This window comes from Drosophila albomicans, chromosome 2R (assembly GCF_009650485.2).
Source record: "Drosophila albomicans strain 15112-1751.03 chromosome 2R, ASM965048v2, whole genome shotgun sequence".
Classification (NCBI taxonomy): Eukaryota; Metazoa; Arthropoda; class Insecta; order Diptera; family Drosophilidae; genus Drosophila; species Drosophila albomicans.
The window spans coordinates 32,259,075-32,286,279 of NC_047631.2; the positions used below are offsets into that span (position 1 = coordinate 32,259,075).

General features: G+C 38.3%; 1 protein-coding gene across 3 annotated transcripts in view; it reads right to left on the reverse strand.

Annotated features, from left to right (window-relative positions):
- Positions 1-1,864: 1,864 nt before the first annotated feature.
- LOC117574201 (dopamine receptor 1) overlaps positions 1,865-27,205 on the reverse strand; it is a 31,384-nt gene continuing 6,043 nt past the window's right edge. Inside the window, exons 2-6 of one of the 3 annotated variants that reach the window (XM_034257906.2) lie at positions 16,715-16,775; positions 16,167-16,346; positions 12,098-12,227; positions 5,567-5,812; positions 1,865-2,845 (exon numbers count right to left, since the gene is read on the reverse strand). In XM_034257906.2, coding sequence (XP_034113797.1) covers positions 2,308-2,845; positions 5,567-5,812; positions 12,098-12,227; positions 16,167-16,346; positions 16,715-16,775 — 1,155 coding nt within the window. In that variant the 3' untranslated portion in view covers positions 1,865-2,307. Of the gene's footprint in view, positions 2,846-5,566; positions 5,813-12,097; positions 12,228-16,166; positions 16,347-16,452; positions 16,469-16,669; positions 16,776-27,205 lie in introns of those variants that run through there. The other 2 variants (XM_034257905.2, XM_052006763.1) reach the window with 2 other exon arrangements.

A 27,205-nucleotide genomic window follows, 5' to 3' on the forward strand; every position in this document is an offset into this window, starting at 1 on the left:
TTTTGTAGGCGCGTGGCGTTTTCTTGGCATATTTATCATGGCATTTGCCATTTGGGCGGACTGCAAATACCAAGCAAAGTCAATGGCAATCGCAGTGCCAATACGGCAATGACAATGCCATCGACTTGCCTCCTCCTTTCCCATTCTCTCCCATTCTCTAGACTCTTTGGTGCGTGCTGAGCACACACCGCAGGCAATGGCAAATGTGCTGCTATTCAAGCCTTTTACACAGTGGTGACTTCTTCGCCCACTTTGGGTAAAAGTTGGCACGTGCGATCAACATGCTGAGGGAAAAACAAAAGTGGAATTGATTGCGTGCCAGATGTGAAAGGAGGAAATGAGCCAAGAAGAGGCAAGAAGCGATGCCAACGCATGAACTGGGCGTGGCTAAATGTTGAATTCCATTTTGCCAGTTGTACTGAGCAAGTATGAATAAGTATATTGTAATTAAAATGACGACAGCAGCTGCTTTTAATAAACTGCCAAAACAAAGCCAGCGCAAGCAAACAAACAAACAAACAGCAACAGCAGAAAAAAGTGAAGAAAATTAAATACAAAAGACGGAAGGAAAAAAATAAACCTAAGCTTGATTGCGAATATTTTGAGCGGATTGTCAGAGACACACAAAAATAACAAACAGAGCAAAGGCAAGGAAAATGAGACTCGAGACACAACAACCCTTTGGAAATGGAAATGGAAATGAATCCGCGGTGCGAAACAAAAACAAAATGTCGAGCTTAACAGCATAATTTTTCATTAGACGATAAGAAAGGAACGCAGCGAGTGCGAGAGTCGTACTTGTTTTGGCGTGAAAAGCAAACTGTTTACATTTGTTTTACTTCAGCTGAGCAAGGAAAGCTAGCCGCAGGCAGAGGGAGGGAGAGGCACATGTTCATTATCTTGGCACAGACAGAGACAGTCGATGAGTGGGTTGAGTGCTGGTTGCTTATGCAGGTGTTGAATCCGCTTTGCTTCGCTTCAGGTGCGCCTCATTTAATCATTCGGTAATCGGAGGCAAAGGCAAGGCTAATGGTTAACCTTTCCTGTGGCCCAACAGAGTAAGAAGCTTGGCTTTCAGCTCGAACTCGAACTCGAAATCTCACGCGCATCTGTCAATCACAGTTGAGGCCTAATTAACATTTTAAGCCGACGTCGATGCGGTCTGACAGCCAGCGTCAGCCGCTCGAAATACCTTTTGTTCCAACCAGACAGAGAAAATCTCAGTTCAGTTACATGGCATCTGTATCTGCAATGCGTTTGTCGTTTGATCCGTGGCTTTAAAATGAAAACATTTACTTGTTATGCCCCGTAAATGGTTATTAATTTGAATGATTTATGACTCTGCAATGTCGGTATGCTCAATGGCTTAACGAGTGTGGAATGGAGTGGAGTGAAGTGGAGAGTGCAGCACTTTGTTCGATGGCCATAAATTCCCATTAATAATTCAAATCTAATGCTTTTGTTTGGCATTTCTCGCAATTCGCCGCGTTGTATGCTACATTTTTTTTACTGTTGCGAATAAAACGAAGCGAGCTCGTGTATGTGTGCAGTGAGTATGTATATTTGTGTTTGGGTATTTGTTGTCCAATTGTGAATTATGTCATTGGCTTTGCAATAATAATAACATCATAACAGCTGCTCCTTGGCGGAAAAGTCAAAGAAATTCGTTAGCTATTTTTCGGTCGCCATTTGGAGCAACCGTTTGTTAACGGTAATTGATAGCACGGTCCCTGACCTGACCATAGATAATAGTAGTAAGGAAACAATAAGTGGTAACAGTTTAACTATTTAGAAGCTCTTCAGTGAGGGGGATCTTAGACCTAATCACGACTTGGTTTTCCTTTCCTTCTTTACTTTACTTTACTTTACTTTACTTTAGTTTAGTTTTCGACTTATTGCTATGATTAGGTATTAAGTATACACACATTAGTTAGTAGATTGCTTAGTTGTCTAGTATGCGCTCTTCTGATAATACTTACAGGTTTTCATTTTGTTCTTTTTATTTTGGTTTCAGTTTCATTAGGATCTCGAATAAGCTTTGGGATTGCTTCGCAGTTGCGTTTAGGAACCCAATTTTTGTGTTGTTGCTGTTGTTGTTGTTGTTGATCGTCGACTTTAGACCAGCTCGGTTTCCATTTGCGCGGCCTCCATGGTCTCCACGATGGTCGTTGTGGCCGCGGCGACCGAATCTCATGGAACATATCGGGTGGTCAGTGCGCCATCGTCATCATCATCCACATTGAGACCGCTGCCAGGACAACAGCAGCCGCAGAGCAGCCAACCGCTGGCATTGTTGCAGCGTTTTGGTCAAATCGCAGACACCTGCTCGAGCTCGGCGCTGGAACGTCCGGAGTTCATCACAACCACATTCTTGGCGGCATAATCCGTGATGAAGCGATCACTATTGCGCGGATGTATGTTGCCCACATCCTGGGCACAACACCACGGATTGCGCATGGTCAGTATACGCTTGAATGCATCGCGGAATTCCTTGTTGAAAATCGAGTAGATGATCGGATTGAAGGCGGAGTTCGAGTAACCCAGCCAGGTGAGTATCTTGAATGTCTGACCACCGATGCACGTCTTGCAGAAGGCAGCCGTAATGTTGACGCAGAAAAAGGGCACCCAGCATATGAGAAAGACGCCCATGATGACACCCACTGTGACCGCTGCCTTGTGATCTGACACATGATACGGCGAGCTGTGATGCAGGTTGCGCACTTTGAACTTCTTTGGCTGATTCTTGGGTCGTCGTATGCTCTTGTAGCGTTGCTTTTCGGCCACCTCGCCCGGTCTTGTCACCGCCTTGATGGACTTGACGTGCTTCTGGGCATAACAATAGAGTCTGCAAGTGGAATAAATGAAAAAAAAGAGAGTGGCATTTACCAAAGAAATGTAATTTAAGAGGTAATACATATACTGTTCCTTTTTTATACCGTTCTACCCTATGGATATCATACGGTATCAATCTGGTATATTTTAAATGTAATACTGTATAAATATACCAAGTTAGACTTCGGTATATTTTCAGTATTTTTGTATTTCTGGAATATTTTGAATGTAGACTTCGGTATATTTTCAGTATTTTTGTATTTATGGTATATTTTGAATGTATTACTATATCAAGATACCAAATAAACCTGTTGGCGTAATTTTAGTATTTTTGCGGTATATTAATATAGTATGTTTTAGTTGTTTTGGTTGAGAATCTGGTATATTTTGTATTTTATAGTATACTTCGAATGTAGAATTATATCAATATTCCAAATATGGCCGTTCTCACAATTTTAGTATTTTTGCGGTATATTACTACGGTATATTTTAGTTGTTCTGGTTGAAAATATAGTATATTGTGTACTTCATAGTATATTTCGAATGCAGTATTATATCAATATAGAACATTTCGACGTTGCCAGATTTTTAGTATTTTTGCGGTATATTGATATGGTATATTTTAGTTGCTGGTATAATTTGTGCAATATAGTATATTTTAAATGTATAATTAATATACCAAATATTGCCTTAGGTACATTTTTGGTATTTTTTCGGTATATTAATTTGGTATATTTGAAAATTTATACCGCACTGTTTTGTTTTCATTAAAAATGAGTAGCGGGTATCTCACAGTCGAGTATCCTTGACTGCAGCTTTCTCACTTGCATTTCTCACAATACACATTTTATTGGCCTGCTACCTTCAACCTCTTTAAGCAATAAACATTCAAGTTTCTTAGCCATGCACAATATGCCAGCCTCTACTGTAAGCATTGGTTTTGCTATTCCTCTAATTGTGGGGCAAACTGATTGTTTCAGTCTGTGTGTCTGCTGTCTGCTTGTCGTGTAACTGATATGATAATTATTTACTTGTCGTGACATGCCAATTAAACAGACTGCCCAAGGGAAAAGCAGCTGTATCTCCGACTGTGTCTGCTCTCTGCTTGTGCGAACACAGTGCGTATGCTTAATATTAGACAACTCACGTTCTAGTTTACTCGCTAGCAGGATATATATATATATACTTGTACTCGTAACTGAAGCTTAGCCCCGCATGAAAAGGATAACAAGGCCGAGCGCACAAATTATGACGATAAAAGTCTATTTATTCTGCAATTTAACCGAAATTTGATAGAACATTCCAATGACAGCAAGCAGACACACGAGCTGTGCTCTGGACACTGAGCCATGTGTAATATAGTAAGCAAAAGGAGCAAAAGGGGAAAGGTGGCTGACTCCGACAGCCTGTGTCCATTTGTTGCGTTCGCCCATTGGCCGCAAATCTCGTTAAGCTAAAATGGCAACGTGCCACTCGCCCGTTGGCTATAATGTTGATGAGCAAACCATATCGCCGTTTGCCTTCTTGTTGCTGCTGCTGCTGTTGATGATGATGTTGCTGTTGGCATCCTGTTGCCTTGGCCGTTAATGTTAGCCTTGGTCGTATTGTCTAGCCCTTTTTTTTTTGCTCCCGCACTCACACGCCTAGTCCATCTGCCTTTGGCTGTGCTAAGGGATTACTTAGCTGGACACTAATGCGTGCGCTTATTTGTTTGCCTACTTATTTGATAGCCAAGCTGCATGCCCCCCTCTCCCACTCTCTCACTCTTCTTCAGGCAGTTATCCCATTGGCAACGCTCTCGTGCCTGCGAGCCATCAGCGACAAAAGTCCTTGAGGCATTCTTTCATTGCGTTTCGTCAGTGTTTACTTCATTTTACTATTTACATTTTATTACACCGGCAGAGCGCATAAAAATATTGAAATTGTTGATATATATTTTTATCCGACTTTGACCTCGTTTTCGTTTCTGCTGTGCAAACAAAACTCTTTCGAGTGGCAGCCAATTCATAAACAGCCCGCAACCTATGGAAATTACGTATACGTAAAGTGGAAACTTATCTGATCAGCTTTAATCGCATTTTCTTCGACTGGCAATTCATGCATAATTCAGATCGATTGAACAACCCAAAAGAAGAAGAAGAAGAAGAAGGGAGCGAACACACGATGTGTAAAACGCTCTTTGATGTTATCGGATTAGTAGTAAATTAAATTCTGGTTGACTGTCAATCCAAGCGCAGTTCACATCGAGGTAGATTTTATCATTACTCTAAAAGGTTTAGTTTGCCAAGTGCTATGTAATCTCATTATCGTTTTGCCAGATGCCTCAAGTTCGATGGCAGGAAATGCAATTTCATTTTAAATTTGTTTAAGTCTATTTAAAATATTTGCCAAACTCACGACTTTTACTTTTTACTTCAATTGCTGGAACACAAATATATTCTAAACTCATTTTGTTTGGTTTGAAGTTGTCTTGGAATGAAATATAGAAAAGTTATGCCATACCGAAGAATTCATTTATTTATGTGCTACCAAAGTTATTGCTGCTCTATAAAAAACCGACACCATGGCATTTTAATTGTGAAAACTTTTGGCATTGCTGGACTTCAGCCAGAGAATTTCTTTTGTTTTCCTGGCATTTGTTTTTTGTGCTCCTTCTGCTGCTGTTGCTGGTTTTTCGTTGTTATTTATTTATGTGAATGCATTTGGATTTGCAAATTGGAAATTCCATACTCACCGACAGTAGATGCCAATCATGACGACGCAGGGAAAGTAGAAGCTGATGCAACTGGAGACGACGGCATATGTGGGCGTTAGATCCAGCGCACAAGTGGGATACTTTTTGCCATTATCCTCGAAAATGAGCGGCTGGTCGGGTCGATGAATGCCCAGCGAGATGGGCACAAAGGAGACAAATGCCGCCAGCAGCCAAATGGCTGCAATAGTAATGACAGCAACGCGTCGTGTCACCCAGCGGCCATATCTGCAAATAGACAGAGAACAGACAGAGAGAGAGAGAGTAAGGATCACATCAATTCGAAGGCAAAGGAGCTGCTGTAGCTGCTGCTGTGTGTGTATGTGTGTGTGTTATCCCCTGCGGTTAGCGACAGGCAAAGGCTCAGCGCAAAAACACAAGTTGGGTAATGGCAACAGCAACTGACAACTGGCAACAGAGACAGACAGAGAGAGAGAGAGAGCAACAAGAAAATGGGCCATGTTGTGATTGCGGCTTTGCATGTTGGAGTCAGCCGCAGGCTGGGCAAAAGCTGCCAGCATTTTGGGGTTCAACACACAAATTTTTGGCGGGGTTACGCGCAGAGACAAGTGTTGTTGATGGCAGCCAGGCAGCGATGGCAAAAGGTGTGCATCTGTATCCCTGTTGCAGGCTGCATGTCATTAATTACCCCAAAACACTCGTGAACATGCTGAACAAGCTGTGCGGCAAATCGACCTAAACCGAAACCCGACCACAGCAGCCAGCTGCACATATAAACCAACACATTACGCATACGCAACGTATGCAAATAGCATGTTCAATGCTTTTTGCGGGGCAGTCTTCGATTCGATGTTGATTGACGCAGGAGAAGAAGAGTGGAGAGTGGAAGCGGAGGGGGAGTGAGCAAAGTGCGCCCATGACGCACAATTTGCTTTTACACTGGCGGAAATGAGCAGAGCACAAACCTAAGGCTGTTGGCATTTCATACATGTATTGCTGAGAAGTAAATGAAAGAGAGCGGGAGAGGGGGAAAGGGAGGAGACATGTTGGTGAGCCATATGCCGCAGCATTTTGGCTTGTGCAAATGTTGAAGCTGCCGCAGCCGCTGGGCCAGACATTTGGGGCAGGAAATCAAACAGAATAATTCAATTTCAATACAAAGACTCTACGGCGCACTCACAGTCAATCTCTGTGTGTGAGAGTGTGTGTGGACCCAAAAATATATACAGTTGACAAGAGCAACAACGACAACAAAGCGAAACAAACGGAAAAAGGAAGTTTAGGTAATTGTATTCACAAACAAATTCAATTTCATGTGGCAACGCAAATTGATTTCCCAGCTGCAGCAAAAGCGAAGCAGCAAAGAAGCTCAACATTTACTTAGTTTTTGGCACCTACGTCTCAAGTGGTCGTCGCCCACTGTATCATGGTATCAATTGGCAAGTGTCGTCGTCGATACTTGGCAGCCAGGCAACCAATCATGCCTCCTCCAAATAGCTAATTGAAATTGTGGGCGTCTTTTGCTAGAGCAGCCAAGTCAAACACTGCCCGAACACATTTGCATTTAATGTTTCCCATCAAGGTGTGTGTGTGTATGTGTGTGTGTGTTGTTGCTACACGCACTCAAGAAATTACAGTATGACACGCAGCTCTGTGTGTGAGGACATCTGCATAGTTTGCGTTTATTTTGTTTTTCTTGTTGTTGTTTGCCTTGTGGCATCTGAAGTTTTATGAGTTTTTATGAGCGTTTTGCCCTGCGCTCAAATGTTGCAAACACATGCCGCTATTGTTGTTGTTGTTATTGTCAAGTGTGTTGCAGGCAGATGACACAACGATGAAACGAGAAACGCAAAAGCAACACAATTACAAAACATTCCCCTATGACCCATTCTCTTTGTTGTTTGCTGCTTAAGTGTGCTGTCGTTCTCTCTCTCTCTCTCACGCACTCCAGCTCTGTTGTTTGTCATAAAAGTTTGCATCACTTTTTTTATTGCAGTTTAAAGTGAATTTTATGCATGATACGAGGCAGGAGTATGCACTCATATGCTCTGATCCTGACAGTTACGATGACTCTGATGATGATGATGCTGATGATAGGAACAATGCAGAGGGGGAGAGGGAGGAGAGGGAGGAGAACTGGCTCCAGGCTGGAGCTGGCTTTAACTTTATCGCGTTAAACAATTTTTTATTAATACCGTCATCATTTTAACTTTGTCAGCGCCTGTTTCTAATTAGATTTTCACGCGCTTTTCATTTCAAATTTTATTTCTATTTTCATTTTTGCTTTCAATTTTTGTCGACGGCGCGCAAATCTTGCCAAGAGCAATTAAATTAAATGCTTGCAATTATTCTAAGACGCTAAAGAAAATACACAAAAATGTCACAGCTGCCGAGCCGAGTCGAGCTCAGAGCGAGAGAAAGAGATTGAAAGTGAGATAGATAGAGAGAAAGAGAGAGAGAGTGAAAGAAGGTGGCATATACTAATGAGACAAGGAAGGCGCGCGTGAACTTTGACACATTGGGGGCAGCGGCTAGAAAAACTGCCAGTTGCCTGCCGCTCTCCACTTTGACATGCAAATAAATCAGATTTGCATAAAGAGCAGTGTCGCCACCGTCTCCTTCTCCTTCGCTTTCTCCTTGAGCTACCGCTGAGCGCGAGACGGATTCAATCCCAGTCCCAGACCAAATGCCAGACCCAGACCTCGACCCAATTTCACAGGCAGCGGCAAGAGAAACAAGTAAGAAAATTACAGTCGAGTATGATCAACCTTGAAATACCCGCTACCTATTAAAATATACCAAATGAATATACCAAAATATACTAAAAATACACTGAATGTTATCTTTGGTTATTAATGAAGTACTACATTAAAAATACAATATACAGACAAAATGAATATACCGCAAAAATACTAAAAATATACTGAATGTTATCTTTGGTATATTTATATAATGCTACATTCAAAATGCGATATACAGACGATGTGAGTGTGATCAACCTTGAAATACCCGTTACCTATTAAAATATACCAAATTAATATACCAAAATATACCAAAAATACACTGAATGTTATCTTTGGTATATTAATGAAGTACTTCATTAAAAATACTACATACAGACAAAATGAATATACCACAAAAATACTAAAAATATACTGAATGTTATTTGTGGTATATTTGTGTAATGCTACATTCAAAATGCGATATACAGACAATATTAAGACATCGCAAAAATACTAAAAATATACTGAATGTTATCTTCTATATATATATTGATATAGTTCGACATTAATAATATAATATGATAAACGGACAAAATTAATATACCGCAAAATACTAAAAATATACTGAATGGTATATTTGGTATATTTGTTTAATGCTACATTCTAATTGCGATATACACACAAAATTAATATACCAAAAAATACTGAAAATATACCAAATGTTATATTTAGTATATTGATTGCTACGTTCAAAACATACCATACATTGCCAAATATACCAAGAAATTATAGTACCTTTCTACCGTATGGGTAGCGGGTATAAAAAGAGCGTAATCAAAGTGGAGTGTGGTGAGGCGACGTTTGAAGTAGTTGCCGCAGACACACTCAAGCCGCGCTGTAATGGACTCGAGGAGTCGGCTGTCTTCGGCAGTGGCCACAGGTGCCACCAGTCAGCAGTCAGCAACCGGCAGCCAGCACAGTGGCCAAATTCAATTTGAATGTGCGGCAAATTGACCCGCAAGGTCAAATGCAAATTTTACGCCAAAATGTAGGCAAATGCTTCGCTTTCGCTTTCCATTAACATTAATGACAAGCGACCACAAAAAATAAATACTTATATTCAACTGTCTGATTATGGCTTAATGAGTTAATTTCGTTTACCTGCCAAAAACTGCTCGGTTAATGTAATAAACTTTTGATGGCTTCATTAAAAGTGGCCACACAGTGTCAGAGCATTTGAAGCTGTCAGCAAAAGTTTTCTCATTCTTTGAATTTAACACCTGCCCAAAGTGTTAAAAATAAATAAAACACAACAGACTGATTTATGGTATATAAACACTCACACTAAGACTCGCACTCACACTCACACTCACACTCTCAATCGCCTTAGTCAGAATGACACTTCAATACAAATGTTGTGTTACATTTTTCATAAACGAATAAGCTTTTGCCAAGGGCCAGCAGCAGCTGCAGGTGGAGCAGCAAATGGCGCTGACTGATAGCGCAACCGAGAGGCAGAGAGTGATGGAGAAAAAGAAAGCGAAAGATATGTGTGTGGGAGAGAGAGAACGCAAAGAGAAAATATTTTTCTACTTTTGGCTTATGCTGAAAATAGCATCAAAGGATTTATTATGGCTCTTTGGATGAGATTGACGGCCAGCGGGGAAGGTCGCGGCCATAAGTGTCTCGTTGCCATATGTTGACAGCAGCCCTTTTGTTCATCTCCCTCCCTCATCCACTACTCTGTCGCCCCCTTTTGACCCGCTGCCTGTGGCAGTCGTTGGGCCACATTAATTTCGTTTGTGGTGCAGACTTTGTTACAGACTTTGTCTTTGGCTGTCAGCAACTTGGCCAGCGTCATTTTTAACAGTGCCAAGCAACACACAAACACACTTACGCCCCTCTTCTGTTTGGCTTTTTGTGTATTTTTTCGGTCCGCCGCTGTTGTCGCTGACATGTCATAAATTTTCGTTTGACTTTCGCCCAAGCGGCGTATACGTGATATTTCGGCTTGTTTGTTTGTTTGTTTGCTTCTGCCAAATTTTCGTTGGTTTCTCGTTTTGCGGTTTTTGCGGTATTGTCGAAAAATTTAATTAACACACAATTGTTTACTGCACGAGTGTGTTTGTGTGTGTGTGTGTGTGTGTGCCACAAAGAGGCACAAACAAAACGCTGATAAAGTTGTATCTACTTTATGATATCTTCCCTTGGACATTTCACTTACTTTGACAATCAATTTCGTACAGACAGCTATAAAGACACTAGTTCAGACAGACATTGTGCCAAGTGCTTGGCAGCAGAGGATGAAGACAGGCCTTTTGCCTGCCACAAAGCAAGCAAACACTGGCTAAATGCAGGCAGCAGGCAGCAGTCAGAGAACCAGATATTGTGTCATAGCCAGACAGATACATGGAGCAGTCAGATGACCAGCAGCAACAGCAGGGTGTAGATTCATTGTGTTTGCCAAACACATACACACACATAAACACCTGCTTGTTGAACGTTTTAGTTTAAACTGTTTAAGCCGAAAGCAACTGGCATTCGTTTAAACTTAGAGGCGGCAATATTATGTCAAGTGATGAAGCGAGAGAAAAAAGAAAAGAAATGGAAGTGTGTGAAATGGTGTAGAAACTAGGAAAAAGAGTGCCAGAAATAATGGAAGAAAAACGAGGCAAAACGAAGACTACCACAATTATCTGTATTTACTTTTTATATAAAATCGAGAAAGGATATAAAGTTGCAAAAGAATATCTCAGCATAATATATTCCTTAAAACTAAAGAATACTAAAATATTTTCAAAACCTATTTAGTTGTTATTTCTTTCATAAGACGATAAATTTATTTCTTCCTTGACTACTTTTACTGCTTACTATCTGAGTTCATTGAACATACGACATTGAAATATATAAAGCAAGATTTTCTTCCTTTATATATCACGTCTTTTTTACCAACTGCTCTTTATTGCAGCACCGAGTGACATTTCAATCAGTTGAAAGCAAAGTGTGAGTACTCATAGCACAATAGATCTAACCATTCATAAGCAATAAAACTTTATGTGAAACTAGCAACGTTTGTCAGCTGCGATGACTGGCTGAATATACTTTAGTTGATGGAAAACACCGAGAAAAACTGAACCATGCTTTTGCTATATTTGTTGGTGGACCGCCTGGTGATGCAGCAAAAGTGCTTAGCAAACTTTAATACAGCAAAAATGAAGTCAAGTCAAGTTGAGTTGAGTCGATAAAGAACGCGATGGAAAAGGTGGAAAAAGGCGAAGAAAAAGTCGTTAATGCCCAATAAATCTGTTACTAATGAAACAATTATGTGCAGCGATTAATGAGAAACGGCGCCATAAACAAGCCGAAGCTGGAAACTTGGAGGCAATGAGAAACGTGACGGGCATGACAACGCGTCGCATGGGTGGATATGCATGAGAGGAGTCTGTTTTTAATAAATCGATATTTAATCGGAGCTTTCATTGGTCCCGTCAATGTCGCATCAATAATATTTCCACTCACTTGCTGACAGACAAGCAATGAGAGCTGTTTTGAGAGAGAGAGAGGGAGATGGAGAGGTAGATGAGGGCATCTCCTCTATAGATTGTAGTTAGGAGTTTGCTAAAATCAATACAGCGCAGCAGGCGGGCAACTAGCAAGAGGAGGAGGAGGAGTCGATGCACAATTAATATCTATAAATTCATATATGAGAGACGCTGTGATGACAGGCAGCTGCTGGCGTGCATATTGATAAATTGTATAATTCATGCATGTGACAGTGTCATCTACATCATCGTCATCATCATCATCATTTTGTTTATGTGGCACTCACCTGAGCGGATCCTTGATGTGTATGTAACGGTCCATTGATATGGCGCACAGATTCAAAATAGATGCCGTCGAGCACATGACATCGAAGGCCACCCAAGTATCACAAAACTCTGCACCAAAGATCCAATAACCTGCGAAAATTGAATGAGGAGTACATAAGTAAGTAAGTAAGTAAGTAACAGCAACTATTGATTGATTCGATTGATTGCTGGATTTATTGACCAAATGATTGACTAACTGTCTGACTGATTGCTTGTTAAAATTGTTAAATAACTTCGTTCGCATAAGTTTGCTTTTGCTTTTGTATTTGTTGTGTGTGTGTGTCCCATGTATGTAAGTGCTTGCGAGCACGAGTTGCTGCGGAAATTGCCATGTTGCGGCCGACGAGGGCCAGAGTGAAATTCTTAATTTTCTCAACGATGACTGTAACTGTAACAGCAGCAACATTCATAGCAGCAACAACAACAACAACAACTGGACCAGCGACAGCAACAGAGGCAAGCAATTTGCGAATGTGAGTTTTAATACCACTTAGTCAATACATTATTCAAAGGGTATGCTCAACTTTTGTGAGTCTTTCTTTGGCAGTAAAGATGAAGCATGTTGGAAGACTTTTTATATGACAAGAAAAACAATGGCTGCTGATTTAGTTGACAATATGGTATATTCCTTATTGTATGGTATATTTTAAATGATTAACTTGGTAGACAATCTGCTATATTTCGTACTTTATGCTATATTTAAAATGCATAAGTATATCGATATACCAAATATAGCCTTAGGTATATTTAAGTATTTTTACAGTAATTAATTAAAATTAATTAATTTCGTATATTTTAAGAACAATATCACACTGTGTTGGTATTATTAATAATGGTAGTTACAATAGTATAAAATATACCAAATATACTATTTAGTATTTTTTCGGTATATTAATGTGGTATATTTTAAGAATAATACCGCAACCTGTTGCTATTAATAATAAAGATATTTAAAATAGTATAAAATATACCAAATATACTATTTAGTATTTTTTCGGTATAATAATGTGGTATATTTTAAGAATAATACAACATTGTTTTGCTGTTATTGAAAATTGTAGATGTAATAGTATATCGATATACCAAATATAGCTTTCGGTACCATTTATTATTTTTTCAGTATATTAATTTAGTATATTTTAAGAATAATATCTCGCCGCTTATTGGAAATGTGTAGAGGATATCTCACAGCTAGACTGTAGCTTTCTTAGTGATATCATTTAAATATTTAACTTACATACTACTTCACTCACATAATAAATACAATTTGAGTACACAATCTTTTTCTTACAGTATCTCCTAGTCGTTGATTTAATGTGCACGACAACAGTCAGATGTGTTTTTACTTATTCATATTGCAAATTGAGTTTAAATGATTTCATAAATTAATTTCCGTTTCCTCTGTGTCTCCACACTACCCACTCTCTGTTACTGTCCACACTTTTGCTGGTTTCCATTTTGCAGTCAGAAGTGCTACGGTTCATCTGTTATTTATTTACATTTGATTTGCGTTTCGCCAAGAATTAAACGATCCCTTTTTTTATGGCAATTTTATAAGTGCATTGCAATTATGGTAAAAAGGAAGCATGCGAATCACATGCCATCGAAAGAGCCCAGAGTCCCAGCTGGACCAAGCCGGACATCCGGTCATGGGTCTGAACTCTGAATACTCGGGAAAGAAATCGCCAACGCACGGAAATATGTATGCATAAATGTGGTGAAATGATAAATTTCATATCAGATCTCATACAAAGCATTTTGTGTGTTGCCACAGCTGATTTCGTGCTATTTGATGGCACGCATATATCATGCTTATTTCGGGCTTTTATGCCTGTCAGCCGAGGCGTGTCACAGGATATAGCTCTTTAGTGCACAGGATGTGGCGCATCATCAGCAAAAAGGTTTCACAATGTCCTTCAACAGATAGCCGACAAAAGACATCAGTCTCTCTGCTTGTCGATTTATCAGTGATTTTTCCTCATCGAACTGTGAAAGACGTTTGCCTTTAATTTGAACATCAAACGTAAAATGATATGCACCAAGCAAAGAAATCTGCAGACGTTCTCTCTGTAAAAGTTTTGCCAATATTCGAAATCTGTCAAAAAGTAATTGATTTAAATTGCCAGTTCAAATTGTTTTGCATCATTATGACGTGCTAGAAAATTCGTTGTAAATACTCCCAGTGGAGTCTGTAGATATTGAAGCTGACTAAACAATAAACACAATGTTGCCACAAATGATTTTCGCACTGCAAATGTTTTGTAAGTCAATTTGAAACACTCGAAGTACTGAAATTCGAATGCTCCACAGACACATTTACACGATGTTGGGGATATATTTTTAGAATTTTGTAACAAAGCAGTTGGCATTGAAAATACCTTTTGAGCTAGTGCGAGAAGATGACAATGGATTGCTTTTAGTGTGATTTGTGTATGGCTTAAAGATGAGATAGGCAGCACCTGAGTAGGCACTTGGCTTGGCAGCCAGTCAAGTCGAGTGGGCTTCTCAGGCACAAACAAACATGCTAAATAATTCGCAATGCAAGTCTAAGAGAGAGACGTACTTATGAGCATAAATACGCATGGCTTATGGCCATATTCCATGTGTATTTAGTGAGATGGCACAGCTGTTGGCAACTGCCCATCGTCATGTCTCATCTGAATTTTGTATAAATATGCTGGAGTTTGTATATTTATTTGCTGATTTGCTTGCCTTGAAGCGTGCCAAATGTTGTTTTACTGCCACCTACACATAAGCAGCCAGGTTTCTGGCACTTTGTCGAAAATAATTTGGCTGAAGCAGCTCTCAATTCACATACGAGTATGTATGGCCCGGAGGCGCCTCAGCTGGCACTCGGCAGCTTGTTTGTCTTCCACACACTCCCCACACTCCCCAACGCCAGCGAAGCATTTTTATTTATTTTTTCACACTTTCCGCTTACGAGGGAACAGAGCCAAGTCGAAGTCAGTCTTCCTCATTTTTTGCTTTATTTGCAACGTTTGGTTCTGGTTCCATCTTGAAGTGGCAAAGTCGTTTATTATTTTCACGCACAAAACACGGCAGACATACAGCTACAGCTACAGCTACAGCTACAGCTACATGTATCTCTGATGTTCTGTTGCTGAGGTAACGCATCAGTACTCACACTCTCTCTCTCTCTCTGTTCGACTTCCTCCACCATTTCTCAGTATTTGTGTTTGTGTTTTGCCCTCTCATTGAGCACTCGCTGAACACGCATTCATGTCAGCTGCATGCTTCTCAGCGCCAATAACATGTGCCCAGCATAAGCACAAGTCTGCGAAGCGTGTCTTCTCCTAATTTGTCATTTATTTACTTACGACTTTGCTTTAATTTCGCTCTCCGGCTCTCTCACTCTTCTTTTAATCAACAGCATTCGCTTGAATCGAAGCCCTGAATTGCTTTGGCATAACTTTGTCAACGTCAACGAGAGACGATGCAAAGGATTGCCACTCGAGTGGCAGCTGAGGTTTTGCCTGTTGTACTGTATATTAGCTAAAAGCAGCAACAACTGCGGCTCAGACGTCGCATAAAATGGAAATTCCTTGCTGCACTTGCACCTACCACACACACACAGACATCGAGTAACGAGGACATGCAAGGACGACAATGCTAGTGAAGCTGCTGTAGCTGAGGCTGAGCACTCAGGCAGAAAGGCAGTGCAGCTGACACTTTAAAAGGCATTGTACAAAGCCACACAAGATCCCCGCTTTAAGCGCTGCCAGTCATTTGAAATGGGCTCACACAACCCAAACCCAAACCCAACCACTTCTCAACTTCTCCCTTTACTGAAACTGATTCCATTAGCCAGTAGAGCTCCATTCTTTTTATTTTTTGTTCGATGTCGTTGTCGTTTTTTGCATGTTGTCGAGTCGTTTGTTTGCGCGACAGCCTGCAGCATTTTACATACATTGTATGCGCGACAATTTCAATTGCAAATTTCCATAATATTGACTGAGCGATGGGAGGAGGGAAAAGGGGAAAGCGTTAAGTATGATACGTGATACTTACCGAGCAAATCGTTGACGCCCGCGAATGTCATCACCAGTGAGGCCACAAAGAGATCCGCAATCGCTAATGAGGCCAGAAACAGATTGCCAATGCGTCGCAGGCTGCGCTCCGTGTAAATGGCCAGACAGACGAGGATGTTGCCGGCAACCGAAAGGAATATCAGCACCGATAAAAAGATGCCTGCGGGCGGGGATGGCACAGAAAATTGGCAAAGGAGGATACAGAGGATTAGACACATGTGACAATTGGCACAAGTAAATGTGAAACATTAATAAACATAGCATACTTTTATGGGGGTCGAAACCAATGAGCAAAATATTACGTATACGAATACAGAGAGTGTTTGATTATTGTGTGTGCGACTGTACAAGTTTGTGTATGTAACTGTTTGTGAGCCGCATGCGATTGTGTGAACAGCAAATAATTGTTGTGCTGATGTTGCTTGGTGGTTGGGCGAGTGTCTGCTGTTTCGCTTGTTAGACATTCAACGACATTTACTTTACCAACAACTACAATTGACACAAGTGAGAGCTGTTCCGGTTCCTCACCAACTATTGTATCCATTTCAGAGGCATTTGTCCAGCTCGTCTCATTGTAGTACGATGTCAGCTGCAACGAGTCGCAAAAATAAAGTATACAATTATGAGTGTTTCAACTTTAGCACTTCACTTTACTCTCTCGCTCTTAAAAACCTCAAAGAAGAAGCTTCTGCTGTCTGTCGATGAAATTGCTGTTAATTACTTGGCATTTAAGTTGCCACATTGAAAACATAAGGTATGCGTTTTAATTAACATCAAAGGCATTGACGTTCCTTGCCTTAAACTAATTAAATATATAAAATATGTGTGTGTGTGTGGTGTCTGTGTATGACACAAACTGCCAACGGAAGCAACATTTTACACTAATTAAACGACGGGCGCTTTGACTGCTCACTTCGTCGTATTGCGACGTGTGTCGCATTCATTTACTTGTTCTATTCTCTTCCTTGACTATCAATCACTTGGCATCTGCGGTTTGGCCAGGTCTGAAAAGGCAACAGCAAAATGCCGCCGCATTATTCATAATTAAAATCGACAAAACTGTGCCCAGCCAGAAGAAGAAGAAGAAACAATGAAATGAATTTCATTCCTTGCTATAATATAATTAAACCCCTTCACCTTCCCTTCCCTTCCATTAGCTGCCGCCAGCTGGCTGCCAATCCAAATTTGCTGTGCGGTTTTCTCAGTCAGTCTCAAAGTGTCTTGGTGTCTTGGTGTAGTCATGTGTGTGCTTGGCATCTCGGTTATATGTATATGTATGTGTTTGGTATGTGGATGTTGGCATTTCAGTGGTTGGCCCATCTTTGCTTTTGGCCCGAAAGCTGACCAAAGATATGCACGACTGAGTTTAATTCGATTCAAAAACCACAACACAGTATTTGCTCTGTAATACTCTCTCGACTACTTGTTGTTGTGTTATGAATTGTTATGCGCGTGTGCATTCATTAATTGATGCTACGAATCACTTAAAGTGGAAAATAATTGTAAAAATATCATATATAGCAAATGGCAAAGGTAACAAAGAACTTGCTCGTTCAGTTGTACATGAATACTTTAATATTGAAAGGAGAAAAATGCCTGATTTATGCCATTTTTCACACTGAAGTACACTTCTCTTTTGGCAAAGGATTTGTAACAAAATAAAGAATATAAATTTCTATTCCACCACAGTTTTCATTTCCAATAATGAAACCATTTTAAGCGTAAAAAAAAAACTTAAAATTCCAATTTTCTATTTTAATAATGAAATAGTTTTAAGTATTTAAATGAATTTTGAATTCCTATTTCCAATAATGAAATAATCTTAAGCATAAAAAAGAAATTCAAATTTCTATTTCAACACAAATTTCATTTCCAATATGCCAATGAAATAATCTTAAGCATAAAAGCAATATTTTAAGGCAAAATTTTCTAGCAAACACTTTAACATATTTCAGTAAATATTTACTTTAGCAATCAACTAACTAAATAAATCCATTTTAATCCCCTTTTCAATAGTTGCCACTTTAATTTGAGCATAAATAATTTGTTTTAAGCTTTATTTAAATCCGAAATGTTTTAATATTTCGAGTATTTAAAAGGGTATTTAAGCTAAATGTGGTTGAGGCCTACAATTCAAGTCTGGCTGTAACTTTTTTGCACGTGGGCCACGTGGCGTATGTGTAACATTAATTTACCGCAGAAATGTAAACGCGAAGCATAAGCAACAAAATGTAAATGAGAACGCTAAAAAGCAGACCCCGAAACCGCTGACACATGCAATTAATTAATTTATACATAAAAATGCCGCCGCTGCAAAAGAATTTCCTCGTTTTTTTCATCGTTTTTTTGAGGCTGTAAAGTTGGATGCGAGTTTATCGCCTGCACCGACATACTGTCAATTTTTGTATTCACATTTTCATTTTATTAAATTAATTTGCAAGCCTGCCTTTTGAGTTGTTGTTGCTGCTGCCGTTGCTGTTGATACATTTTATAAGCGGCTTAAAAGTTGCTAATTGTTTGCAAAGCAAAACTTTAATTACGTATACGTAGAGTATACGCATGAAACGAGCGGCTGTCAATGCACGACTATAAAGGCAATTGAAGTGCTGTTGTAGTTGTAGTTGTGATGTGAATCCTCTCACCGCTGCCGCACACGTAATGCGAGCTAATTAAGTGCCATAAATAACAAAGCGCCATAATACCAGATAAAGCGACAAAAGATATGCAAAGGCAAAATTCCAGCTTCAGCTCAAATTGAAATTACATTTTGCGAAATTGTATCGTTAAATATGATTTTCGCAAAATTTTGTGAATAGTTGATGGGCATTAATTTGCAATTCAATATTCACTTGAGTCAACATTCACTTTTGATAGAATGCATAATTTGAGTAATTTGACTTAAGTAAGTAATTGACCAGCTCAAAGCTCGGAGGCATGAATGTTAGCTAGATACTAATTTATTAACTTAGAGCTTGGTCAAAACATTATTATTATTGATTGTCAGTCAACAGAGAAATCAAAATGGCTGGCAGCAAATGCTTGTCAAGGATTAAATGTAATCACAATAAGCAAACTTAATTGACGTAAAGTGCTTCCCCCTCTATTCAGCACATTGTCCGGCATCATGTACAATAAAAGACACTTGAGATTATAAAACAAGAACACAAAAAAAAACACATTAAATGCTTTTGCATGTTCGGTGGGAGTGAGCGTAAGTAGTGGGCGTGGCTGTTGTGCTCGTAACATATTCATTAAATTCATTCAACAGCTGTCAAACATTACAACATCATTTATTCGCCGTTGTCAGTGTCAGTGTCGGCTGTCTGCTGTTGTTGTTGTCCTTGTTTGACATCATTAAAATGCCGTTAACAATCAAACAACTAAAGTGGCCATAATAGCCACCATCTTTATCCCAATCCCATTCCCAAACGCACTTCGCATTCCACGCATGACATTTGCCGAATATTTTAGGCAACGCTTAACCAATTTCCACAATTAGCACAACTTGATGACAGATATGTGAATATATATATAGTATATCTGCCTTTGTATCTTTCTCTCTCTCTTTCTCTCTGTGTGTGTGTAATGAAATTACAAAAGTAAGTTACGAGATTGAGTAAGAGGTAGAGCAGCTGCTGCATTTAATTGGCAATAAAAGTGCAGAGCGAACGTCAAAGGCCAGCGGCGAGAGGCGCTCAATGAGTTTGTTAGGTCAGCAAAGTCAAAGCTAATTATGTGCTAAGCTAATTATAAGTCACATATTACAACAAAGTATTGAGAGTAGGTTTCATTAATGTGATTTGATTTAACTAAACTGAATATTCGAATCAATTAAAGAAGCTTTTATTAATGTGAAAGTGCAAAAATGAACGAATTCGTACTTAAACCTAAAAATTTGCATTATTGTGATTTTATTGAACCAATCTTTATGTGCTAAATTTTGAAAAAATCTTTCAAAAATGTAATTTTACTTAAAAAGTTTGCTTTCTCCAAAGAGCATACAATTTAGCTCTCAACACTATAAAAATATATATCAACAAGCAATCGACATATTGTCATACAAATTTTGCACTCTTCCCACTTCTCAACAATATATTTGAATATCACTTAATTTGAATTCTTTCTTAGGATTATCATCTATGTAAACTCATAAAACAAACAATTTAGATTTGTTGTAAAGAAACTTTAACTAAAAGTATATGTATATCACCAAGACTCTTGACATATTTTCATTAAAATTTTTTGAAATCTTCTTACTTCTATTTTATATAATAATAATGTACGTAATTTCAAACAAATCTGCATATCATATCATACAATCATATAATACATTAAATCACTCTTATGATTACCATATACTTAAAAAAAAAACATTTAGATTTATTTAAAAGAGCATTGTTAAGAAACTAAATCATTAAATTAAACTAACATATTAGAGTACAAAATAAATACTAATTTATTTAAATTTATTGTGAAAAACACTGTCAACAATCTAATTCATTAAACTAAATACATATCAGAGTACTAAATAAATAAAAAAATTTATTTAAATTTATTGTAAAGAAGAAGCTAAATCATTAAACTAAATGCATATCAGAGTACTAAATAAATAAATACTAATTTATTTAAATTTATTGTGAAGAAGAAATTAAATCATTAAACTAAACTAACATATCAGAGTACTAAATAAATACTAATTTATTTAAATTTATTGTTCAAAACATTGTCAACAAACAAATTCATTAAACTAAATACATATCAGAGTACTAAATAAATACTAATTTATTTAAATTTATTGTAAAGAAGAAACTAAATCATTAAACTAAATGCATATCAAATTGCTCCCCGAGTGCAATGCAAATCTCTCTCTTTAAAGCCTTCGCAGGCAAGAGGGAAATCTGCTGCCATAAAATGTTAACCAATTTCATGTTGTGTGTCTTTCGTTCTCTAAATGTTTGTGCCCCAAACAGGAATTGTCATACATATTTAAATAGCAATTCCAAGTAATAATATGTATACGGATTGTTATTAAACTGCTCCAGATGGGGCAGATACCAGAATGAGCAAAGGGAAACGAGAGAGAGAGAGAGCAAAAAAAAAGGAGCACAGAGGCCGCAGGACTTTGTGTAGGTGCTTAGGCTCTGTTTGTAAAGTTAAATGGCACAATGCGTTGATTAAACGTCAAAATACACATACACACACCCAAAGTGGGGACAACACAGAGTTGGACACACACGCACAAATTGCTAGCCGACGGCGTCCAACCGAGCAACACAAAGTGGAGACTACAATAATATTGCGTAGAAGGCAAGGCACAAAACCTGTTCACAAACAAGCAAAACTGTTGCCATTGGCAGTGCGCCTTCCTCCACTTTGTCTGTCTGTGTCTGTGTCTGCATGTGCGTAGACTTTTGCAGGTAAGTGTGCAAGTGTAAATATGGCCGCCTGCCGGAAGTAGTGTGATTTACAAGCAATGAAACGACACAACACGCGCATAATGAGCAAGACCAACAGCAAAACCAACAGCAGGAGCAGCTCCTCTCTCACTTGTGTGCAATATTTTTGCCTGGCTGGCTGTTTATTCTACTCACTTTAGAGTGTCATTTCAGCAGTTCCGCCACTTGAACTGTTGTTATTTCATTGTCAGGATAAACAACAACAAAGGTGAAGGAAACTAGTTGCTTGCGTTTTCCCCAACGCAGAGCCGCTTATATTTCAATAGAAAACAAACACAAGCATTTAACACAGAGCTGCTTTAAAGGCGAGACCAACATGACAATGCAATGACAACAAAAGAGGATGAAAAACAATTATCTTGTGCTTGTAACTACTGACGATGAAATACCCTTGCAGTTGAATTGATAAGATTACGTTTGTTTTGCTATTACGAAACAACTTGGCAGAGCACAAAATTGTGTGTCAAATGCTTTCTAAGAAGATTTCTATATTGTTGGCCAAAAGAAATATTTAATATTGAATTGCAATGCGTAAAAGAAATGAGTTGGCAACTTGTTTTCCAATAAGCAATTCTTTATGTTGGTTTATTTAATATTGAATTGCCATTTGTAGAAGAAATTAGTTACCAACTTAATTTCCAATACTCTTTTTTCCTGTTCAACCTGTTACCTATAAATTCAAAAGATATATCTTTTGTTCTAATTCATGTTCTTTCAGCTTTGCGTGAACATAATAAATCCATAGATTAAACTTTCTCCTGGCTACCTCCATAAATCCATTTAAAGCGAAAATTTCACCCCAAACACAATTTGAAGTTGCAGGAAATTGCACAGCTTGTGAATCGAAGAATATGACGATAAATTTTATGCAATTCCGACCTCATTCGTTGCGATTCGATTCGACCAGACCAATATTCAATATCTCAAGACATTCGCAATTTTCATTTGATTCCATTCCCGCTGCAGCTTAGCCAAACTTATTAAATTGACTGCTTTGAGTCGTCAATTTTATTCGCTTCGCCTTCGACTATGGCTTTGACTCCACTTTATGGAGACATTTCTATCGGAGCAGAAGCAATCTGTTCACTTGGCTGAAGTCAGCTAATAAAAATGTTCAAACTTCAACTTGCAACTCGAATGCAGTCGAGTTAAGGGTGATAATATGACTGGCCAGAAAGTATTCATTAAACATTCATGCTTAAAGTCGGGCACATGTTTTGACAGCGTTTTTGCACTGCGGGCATTGTTATCTTAAACTCGGCGATCGCATAAGCCACAACAATGATTAGCATAAATTTAAATTCGCATAATAAACAAGAAAATTTCGTAGGCGTTTCGCCAACGCCAACTCAGCGCTATTTACAATACATATATGCATGTATATATGCTCATATACATTCACTCAGACTCAGACTCAGACTCAAACTTATGCCATGTGCATATTTAGTTTGCCAAGTCAAGGAAATTGAGCAGAAGGAAATGCTTGCCCATCCTGTCCTGCTCTTCCCTCTGTTTTCCTCGCCTTATTGTGGTCTGTGGACTGCTTTAGCTCGACTTGCTCATAGCCATGATAATAACAGTGCTAACATGCTGATTTATGCGCTGCGCAAATATTTGCTCAGCCTTAACCAGCCAAAAACAGACTTTAAGAAGTTTCCCCACACAACTTTAATGCTCGAAAAATTAACTAAACGATTGAACTGCATTTAGAATCGAGAGCAACTATGGTCAAAAGTTGTGGGAAGGAGTTAGCTTAAGTTAAGAAATAAATGCAGAAAATTAAATGCTAAACATAAAAATAGAGGTGGAACTACGTTAAAGTTAAGAAAATAATCTTTGAAGTACAAATTGTGGCAAACAGCAAAAAGTTGAATACCAAACATTAAAATTGTATTTTATCCAACTTATGCGACATTCAAAGAAGTAACTTAAAGTTGAGAGAAATAACTTAAAAATATAAATTCTTGCAGCAGAATAAAGTCAGCATAAAAACTGAATTTATTTCGGTATTTACTGAACTTTTTTGTAAATAATTTGCCTCAAAGCTTCCACTTATACAAGTTGAACAAAAGATAAGCACTTATTTGTTAAGAATTAAGCAAAAAAGTAAACTAAAGTTAATAGAACAAATACACTACAACAAAATCTTTCATTTCTTCCAACTTAAACAACACTATTTTTAATAATTTATTTGTCATGAAAGTTCTGCTGAAATAAGTTGAACAAAAGCTAAACATTTAATGCTTAAGAATTATGAGAAAGAGAAGCAGAAGTACAGGAAAGTAATACTCGATAATAAAATTGTCTTCATTCCAACTTGTTAAATACTATATTTGGTAAATTCTTTATTGCCAAAATATAGCCTTTTAAGAAAGTTGAACTAAAAATTTAACGGTTTTAAATTATACGAAAGAGAAAGTTAAAGTTAAGAAGAAGTACTCAACAGTAATAATAAATCATTTATGAAGAAAACACTGCTTAAAAATGTTAAGTGAATTCCAAACAATTAATAGTTAAAAGTTAAGCAAAGGAATACACTAACACACGCAGCATAAAAATGTTCTTTCTTCCAACTTAAACAACACTGTATTTAATAATTTATTTACCAAGGCAATTCTGCTTAAAGATGTTCAACAAAAGCGAAACATAATTTTAAAAAGACAATCATGGTTGGTATTCAATGGCTATCTGCAATCTGCTTATTTGCTAAGCTCTCTGTTTCTTTAACTTAATTTCCCTTTCGGCACCTGCTAAACGGGTTTAAAGACTGAGAAGAAACGTGTCAGTCTTTGCCTAGTCTTTGCCTCGCCCATTCATTTGCAGCAGATGTAAACTGTAATAACAATTGTCAAAGTGTTCTCTCTGTCTTCACATCTATACTGCGGAGCAGTGTGCATTGTTAGAAGCTGTCAATGCCTGTGCGAACAATTGACAATTGCATAAAGTTGGCAAGTTGGCAGGCTTGTGCCATCCTTTCAGAGATGAAGCGAGAGTTGAGTTGTCCCTGTTTACATTTGTCTACGACAAGTTCTCTGTGTGTGTGAGTGTGAGCACATATGTTTGTCTGCCACTGTATCTGTCTCTCTATGTGTCGCTGTGCCTCTTGTTTGTGTTCATTGTTAGCATTTGGCATAATTAAACGCAGCTGAAAGTCATGTCAACATGGCCTCAGACAGACAGACAGAAAGAGTCACTATGTTGTAGCAATTGTAATTACACAAATAGACGCAGCGACACTTTGGCACTCGACACTTGGGCACGCCCAGAATCTCAGTCTCGCACATCCTGCCAAATTTAGCAAATCGTCATAATTGAGGCAAAAAAGACGCGTCTTGGAAATTTTCAAAAAATATTTAACGAGCCACGGCTTAAATGCAAATGAGCATTTAATGTTTATATAAATTGATATTGCTTCTTTTTTCTTCGCTTTTCTCTTTTTTGTGCAGTTAAACCCGAACCTACCTTGGTGTTTTGGCCCACTTGATGGCATTTTCAATTATTAAAGCATTAATTATATTTAAGCCATGCCAAAACTTAAGCACTTCAAAAACGAACATTTAATGCCCCTGGGATAAGATTCACACTTGTGTCAGGTCTTGCCCCACAGGTTGCGCCGCACACACAACCTTCACACTCTGACACACACACACACACACACACACACACTGACACACTCTACCGCACTTCGGATGCGGTTTTTTGGCTTCTTTGGTGATGGCCAACATATCAAATTTTGCACTAGATAAATAATTAACAGGTTAAAGTTCTCGACTTGCAGACTGCCTTTGGAAAGTAGCTTGTGACGAGTTTTTAGTTGTTTTGGTATATTTTGAATGTGACAGTATATTAATATGCCAGAAATAGAGGATTCGGTATATTTTAGGAATGGTATATTTTCAATGTGACAGTATAACAATAAGTCAGAAGTGCAATCGTTGGTATATTTTGAATGTTATAGTATATCAATATACCAGAAAATGGAGCATTCGGTATATTTTGGTATCGGTATATTTTGAGCGTAATAGTATACTAATAAGTCAGAAATAACTGCTTCGGTATATTTTGGAATTGGTATATTTTGAATGTAATAGTATATTAATATACCAGAAAATTGAGCATTCAGTATATTTCTTTTGTATTTGTATGTTTTGAGTGTAATAGTATACTAATAAACCCGAAATAAAACTTTCGGTATATTTTGAAATTTGTATATTTTGAATGAAATAGTATATTGATATACCAGAAATATATCATTCGGTTAATTTTAGTCTTTGTATATTATGAATGAAATAAAATTGTCATATTCCTATAATAGAGACTTCGGTATATTTTAGTATCTTTGGTATATAAATTTAGTATTTTTTAATAATAATACCACACTGCTTTACTTTTATCAAAAGTGAGTAAAGGGTATCTCTTTTTACTATTTTAAAATCCTTGTGTAGTAACACGACATTTTGAGCATAAGTACATAAGAGGAAATTAAATTAAAAGAAGGATAGCAATTACAAATCTCTGTCATTTCATCCCTCTCTCTCTTTCTAACATCCCCTTTTCGGTGCAGGGTATTGACAAAGTAATCAGTCAACAGCAGCAGCCAAGCCTCCACTCAGAGTTTCTGCCTTGGATTCTAGTTAATGCATAAAAGTTATTAAAATTTTGCATGCCTCACTGCCCATTTCGAGCATGTGAACTTGGCCAGCTGCCTCAGAGGGTGGATTGTGACCCAATTTCACAATCTGTCTTTAACGAACTGGTTACAAGTGAATATATATATGCAATCGGAATATGAATCAAATTGACGATTGCATGCTGGCCTTAGTCTTGCCTGATAATTGTCTTTATATTGATAATTGAGAAACGTGCTCGTTGCATACAAACTAACTCACACATACATAGATATAAAACTGTGTGTGTGTGTGAGGTACTTGACAACAATAACAACTTTGTCGAGGAGCAATGCTTGTACTATGCTAATTTTGAGGTAGCTCAGAAGGATCTATTGGCTCGTCTGGCTGTGGTTGTCTACTTAGCTGCTTGACTCTGTGGGTGACGGTTGTGGTTGCTGTGTGTCACCTGAGTTGAGATTGTTCCCTCGATTACCTTCAGAGTTATACGGTCTATCAACGACAGAGGATAATTAGCTCGAGTTGAAGCTGGAGCGATGTCCATTGTTTGCCACTTCTATGAGAACAGCAGTAGTTGACTTAAGCTGATTGCGAAATGCAACTAGTCAGACTGACAGACTGACTGGCAATCTATCTGTCTGTCCGACAATCCGACTGTCTGTCAACTGCCGTATTCGAAGTGCATCTGCTGCCTTACTGCGCTCTGCCATCGATTTTGTGTCGCCAACTCTCCATCTATTGCTTTCTTCTCCTCTTTTTTTCTTCTCACTTGTCATGCAAACCAATTTGAGTGGAAAACTTGTGAAACGAGCGCCAAACGTGCTGGCTGACTACGCTTTAGCTCATTGTATGCTTGGCAAACACTCAGCTAACTCGCACTATTTCAAAAGAGAGATAGAGAAAGGTCAGAGTTTGTTTCTGTCTTGCTTGGAATG